This window comes from Penaeus monodon, chromosome 38 (assembly GCF_015228065.2).
Source record: "Penaeus monodon isolate SGIC_2016 chromosome 38, NSTDA_Pmon_1, whole genome shotgun sequence".
Lineage (NCBI taxonomy): Eukaryota > Metazoa > Arthropoda > Malacostraca > Decapoda > Penaeidae > Penaeus > Penaeus monodon.
In genome coordinates, this window is record NC_051423.1 from 25,150,064 (window position 1) to 25,155,063 (window position 5,000).

Consider the following 5,000-nt stretch of genomic DNA (forward strand, 5'->3'; position numbering starts at 1 on the left):
TGTTATTATGAATGCTCTGCGGTGGATGTTGGCAGAGCGGAAAAAAGGTGAGTATATCTGTATATATCTGAGATGATTTTATTAAATATATTGATTACGTACCAGCTCAAATATTCTCAGTGAACGCACGCTACAAATGAGAACTTATCATGTTGCACATTTTCCCGTGCATGCCAGAAATAAAAAAGAACCGTTATTTCCACCTTGGCACTATGAGACACATTCACACAGGCACAATATTCTTTCAAAACAGGAGTAAAACAAACACAGATTCAAGCACACGTAAATAAACACCACACTATATACGACACACAAACGCACACTCAAACACACATTGCATTCAAACCGCCAACATAAACCGATTAACGAGGATGTACACACAAATTCTCAGTCATCATGAAATGAAAAAAAAATAAAATAAAATAAATAAATATATTAAAAAACACTTGCAAACAGACAAACAAAAAAGCACAGCATGCAGACGAATGCACCTCCCCCTCTCCACAGCCACCTGCCTGTCGAGGACGGATCGCACCTCCCAATCCAGCAGCCTTCGACGCACTAGCGACCCACGCACGGGCACCTGTTCCTCCCTTCCAGCGGCCGCCTCGTGAACGCCGCTGACTGCCATGGACCAGGTTCCTCCGGTGTCACGGACAAAGGCGTCTGGTGCGGAATGGTTTTGTTTGTTCAGCAGGACCAGGTTTCAAATCCCGCTTGTTGTCTGCTCTTTTATCAGACACGTTTAAAATGTGGATGGCTTATTTTCCATTTCATCTTGGGCCACCTTTCATAATCATTTTTTATGGCCACCTGTCTTTATCCAGTCTTAAGTGGTTTCTGTCATTCTCAAATCTCATGGTCGCTTGTCGCGGTCCAGTATCATGGTCACCAATATCATGATCACATTTCATGAATCTCATGGGTATAATTAGTAGCTTTACCGATGTTGATTACCAGGTCCTATGAGGTAAGTATGTGAGTTTATCAACTATCGTCATGGAATAACATGATCTCACTTCATGACAGAAAGTGTACAAACACTCCCTGCGTGTCCGGCGCTAGACATTTCTTAAAAGCCTAGTCTAAAGTCATCTCATATGCAAGAACTTACACACAACGCACACGCAACCCCCTCCCCTCGCCAGTCTCCCCTGTCCTCATTTACTTTCATTCATTTTCTTTTTCCTTTTATCTCAGTCTTCACTCATTTTCTTTATTTCCTCATTCCTTCTTATGCCATTTCATTATTAGCATTTTTTTTACTGTTTGGTTTAAAGATGTGAACATCTTTTGTAAGGCTTGCAATATATGCATGTTTGTGAAATGTTTTCCTTACATATTTTGCTGAACTTTTATGTTGAGTTGATAACGTTGATAATGGAAAATGTTTTTATACATTCTAAGCCTGTGAAGTCTGTGAAAATCGATGCCACTCGTGTTGCACCGGTCGAGATGTTTATTTTTTATGGTAGTTATTTTCATGCGCAAAATTTCAGAAAAAAAATCTACTAGACATAAACATCGCGTTTTTGTTACGCTATAGTCGGAACATAAAGTATAAATGAATATACTTGAACTATACTCCATGTCCAAAACTGTTTTAGCTCTCTGGTATTAATCATTTTGGTATGAGGTAAATGTTTTTTTGTTTTTTTTTAATTTTATTTTTGAGATCCCGTGAAGTCAAGAAATATATACGTCCAATTTGCGACAAGTTGCTCGTGCTGACACTTGCTTCAGGGAAAAGCGAATCGAAAATATCCTGTTCTCAAACAGACGGAGAGGAATCTCTGTAGAATGTTTCTTTTCAATTAACAAAGTTCCATTCGCAAAAAAAATGTTCGTACTATATAGATAGACAGATTGATAGCTATAGATAGATGAATGAACAGAAATATGGATAAACAGATAGCTAGAAAGACATTTGTAGGTATAAAAGGTATGGATGAAAATAAATGTCTTCATAGTATAAGAAATGTATTTGTTTTCGATTATATCTTTCTCGGAAAACGTACAGTGTATATAATTGAAAGCGCTCAAATACATCTCTTGCCCTGTGAAAATATTCAATCTCATTCATACCTTTTCTACATTTGTCGCAGTGAACATGCTGCAGATAAGTACGTTGTCAGATAAATAAATATAAACATAGATACAGAAGCATATATATATGTATATATAAATATATATATATATATATATATATATATATATATATTATATATATATTTGTATATATATATATATATATATATATATATATATATATATATATATATATATATATATATATACATCCACATATATTTATTTATTGCTATTGCTCTCTCACGGATGTTGTCAAAAGTCGCTCTCCTTTTGCGGTGGCTCTCTGCCGCGTGTGCCTTAGCCCCTGCTGACGAATGGGCTTCGTTCGCAGGCGTACCTGGAAGACAAAGGGGGGTATGGCTACAAGAACGACTAGATATTGGGACAAATTGCGATCATATGGAAAGTATTTTGGGATGACATCGACTGATGCTCCTCAGAGACGGAAACACACACAGGCAAACACACACACGCACACACACATATACAATTTTACAAATAGTTCAGGAACGCTGAATGAAATCATTTTTTTTCCAACAGAAATTTCAACGAGCACCCAAACCGCACTCACAGCTTGTCCTTATCGCAGTCGTCATCATTCCACAGGAAGTCTTTGCTCTCCCTCAGCTCGACACAATCCTCGCCGCCGCTCCACAGGAAGGGCTTGTGGTTGTTGGGCTCCCCGCTGGAGAACCTGCGAGCAGGCAGGAGAGAGCAGGAGATTGGAGATTAAAGATGCCATGAGCTTCATTTCAGGAAAGGGCAAACTGGCAACTCACCACGGGATCTGGGGCGTTGTAGGTAGCGAACTCCAGTAAAAAAAATGATCAAAATATATTATATATCTGTTAAATATCTAAACAGTCTGGAAACACAAGTATCAAGAGTCAGGTGATTAGCATAAAAAAGGCAAATTGGCGAATCAAACGTCTCCAAGCCTCGGGGTGAGTTGCCAGTTTTTTCTTTACTGCGATTTACTAAGGGTTTATTACAGATGTTTATCATGCATGATGAGAAGATACTAATGACAGGAATGGTAATAATAATGGTAATGATAATAATGCTGGTAATGAGTAATATAAGAACAATGGTAATGACAATAATGATTTTAATAATAATAAAGATAACGATAATAAAGATAGTAATGATAATGTTAATGGAATGGTATATGATAGTTATGATTATGATGATAAGACTGACAATAATAATGATGATAGTTTGCATGGTAATAATAATGAGATATAATAATAATAGTAAAAATAGTACTACTACCTCTGATAATAATGATAATAATAGTAATGATAATACTAATACTAATACTAATAATGATAATGATAATAATGATAACTAATAATAATAATTATAATAATAATATCAATAATTACAACAACAAATAAAAATAATGATAACCTTACACCGCATGACTACAAGGCCTTCACTGTTACTGTGGCGTCAGAAAGTACTCACTTACATGTATCTGTAGAGCTGAAATTACGGTAGGTATGAGTGGGCACCTGTCAGCATTTAGAATTGGTATAAGTGGGAATCTGTAATGTCAGCCCTTTAAAGGAGTGTAAGTCTGCATCTATGGTGTCAGCACGTAGGTCGAGTGTAAGTGGGCATCTGAAGAGCCAGCACTTACTTAGTGAAGACCGGCCTGGTGTTGTCAGAGTCCCACACGAAGACTCCCTCTTCGGCATTGTCGTTGAGGCCGATCCAGGTGTCCTCCGAGGTCAGACCTGCGGGAGAGGGGGGGGGGGGGCGGTAGAATACATGTGCATGAGGACGAATCATTTTACAGTGGGAGGAATATAACTGACGTGTTTCGTGGGTGAATACATAATACCGATGATACAACATCTAAATGTGCTGTGAAGTATTCATCATTCATGAGCTTTTTACATCGATAGAGCATATGCAGGACGGTAAGAGTGTTATTTTGCTTGATGATTTCAAAACAGACTTGTAGGCATGGACATAAAAATGATGATAAATAAGATCATTATATGTTATTGACAACAATAGCAATGGCAGAAATATGAAACTAATAATATTAAAATGATAATGGTGACACTAAAAATAATGTTAATGGTGATGATGATAATACCAAAAGCAATTCTATAACTACTGTTATTGCAACTAGCAACGTGATGGTAACGATAGTGATAAAACGACACTGATAATAAAAAGCAACAAACTACAGCACAGGCAGGAGTAGGACAAGGGCGGCGGCGCCCAAAACACCCTCACCCTTGACGAAGCTCCATTCCTCCTCCGACGTGATTTTGACCAAGGATCCGCCGCTGTTCTCGCAGTACGACTTCCCCTCCGGCCACGTACCCCTTTCGCTGCTCAAGTGGTAGCACGACCTGTCATACATGGCCCATCCATCAGGGCACGAGAGGGCGGTGGTAGTCGGAGGCAGGGTCGTCGTGGTAGTTGGGGTGGTCGTAGGTGTCGTGGTGGTTGTAGGTGTAGTGGTCGTAGGAGGTCTGGTGGTCGTTGGCGGTACGGTAGTCGTCTTGGGTGGCGTTGTCTGTAGGTCCGCACCATGTCCGTCCTTGCCGCTGTTGTCCCCGCAGTCTGGAAGCGTCGTCGTCTCACCGACAACGACCTCAGTGGTCGCTGTCTGGGGGTTGATTTCAGTTGCCGCGGTCGGGGTCGTGTCGAGGCCTGAACTGCTCTCTGTTGGGGTGGTCGTGGTTGGGATGGCGACTGAGGTCACGATTGAAGTAACTTCAGTGTTAGTTCCAGTAGGAATATGGGTTTCAGTTGGAATGAAGGTCGCTGTGTTGGTTCCAGTTGGAACGTTGGTTCCAGTTGGAATTATGGTTCCAGTTGGAACGTTGGTTCCAGTTGGAATTATGGTTCCAGTTGGAACGTTGGTTCCAGTTGGAATTATGGTTCCA

General features: G+C 39.8%; 1 protein-coding gene across 1 annotated transcript in view; it reads right to left on the minus strand.

Moving 5' to 3' along the window:
- Positions 1-2,302: 2,302 nt before the first annotated feature.
- The window catches only part of LOC119596764 (mucin-2-like), a 4,488-nt gene continuing 1,790 nt past the window's right edge, over positions 2,303-5,000 (minus strand). Inside the window, exons 4-7 of the mRNA XM_037946089.1 lie at positions 4,342-5,000; positions 3,734-3,830; positions 2,663-2,785; positions 2,303-2,428 (exon numbers count right to left, since the gene is read on the minus strand). The exon at positions 4,342-5,000 is cut by the window's right edge and continues 694 nt beyond it. Of these exons, the coding sequence (XP_037802017.1) occupies positions 2,389-2,428; positions 2,663-2,785; positions 3,734-3,830; positions 4,342-5,000 (919 nt within the window). The 3' untranslated portion in view covers positions 2,303-2,388. The remainder of the gene's footprint in view (positions 2,429-2,662; positions 2,786-3,733; positions 3,831-4,341) is intronic.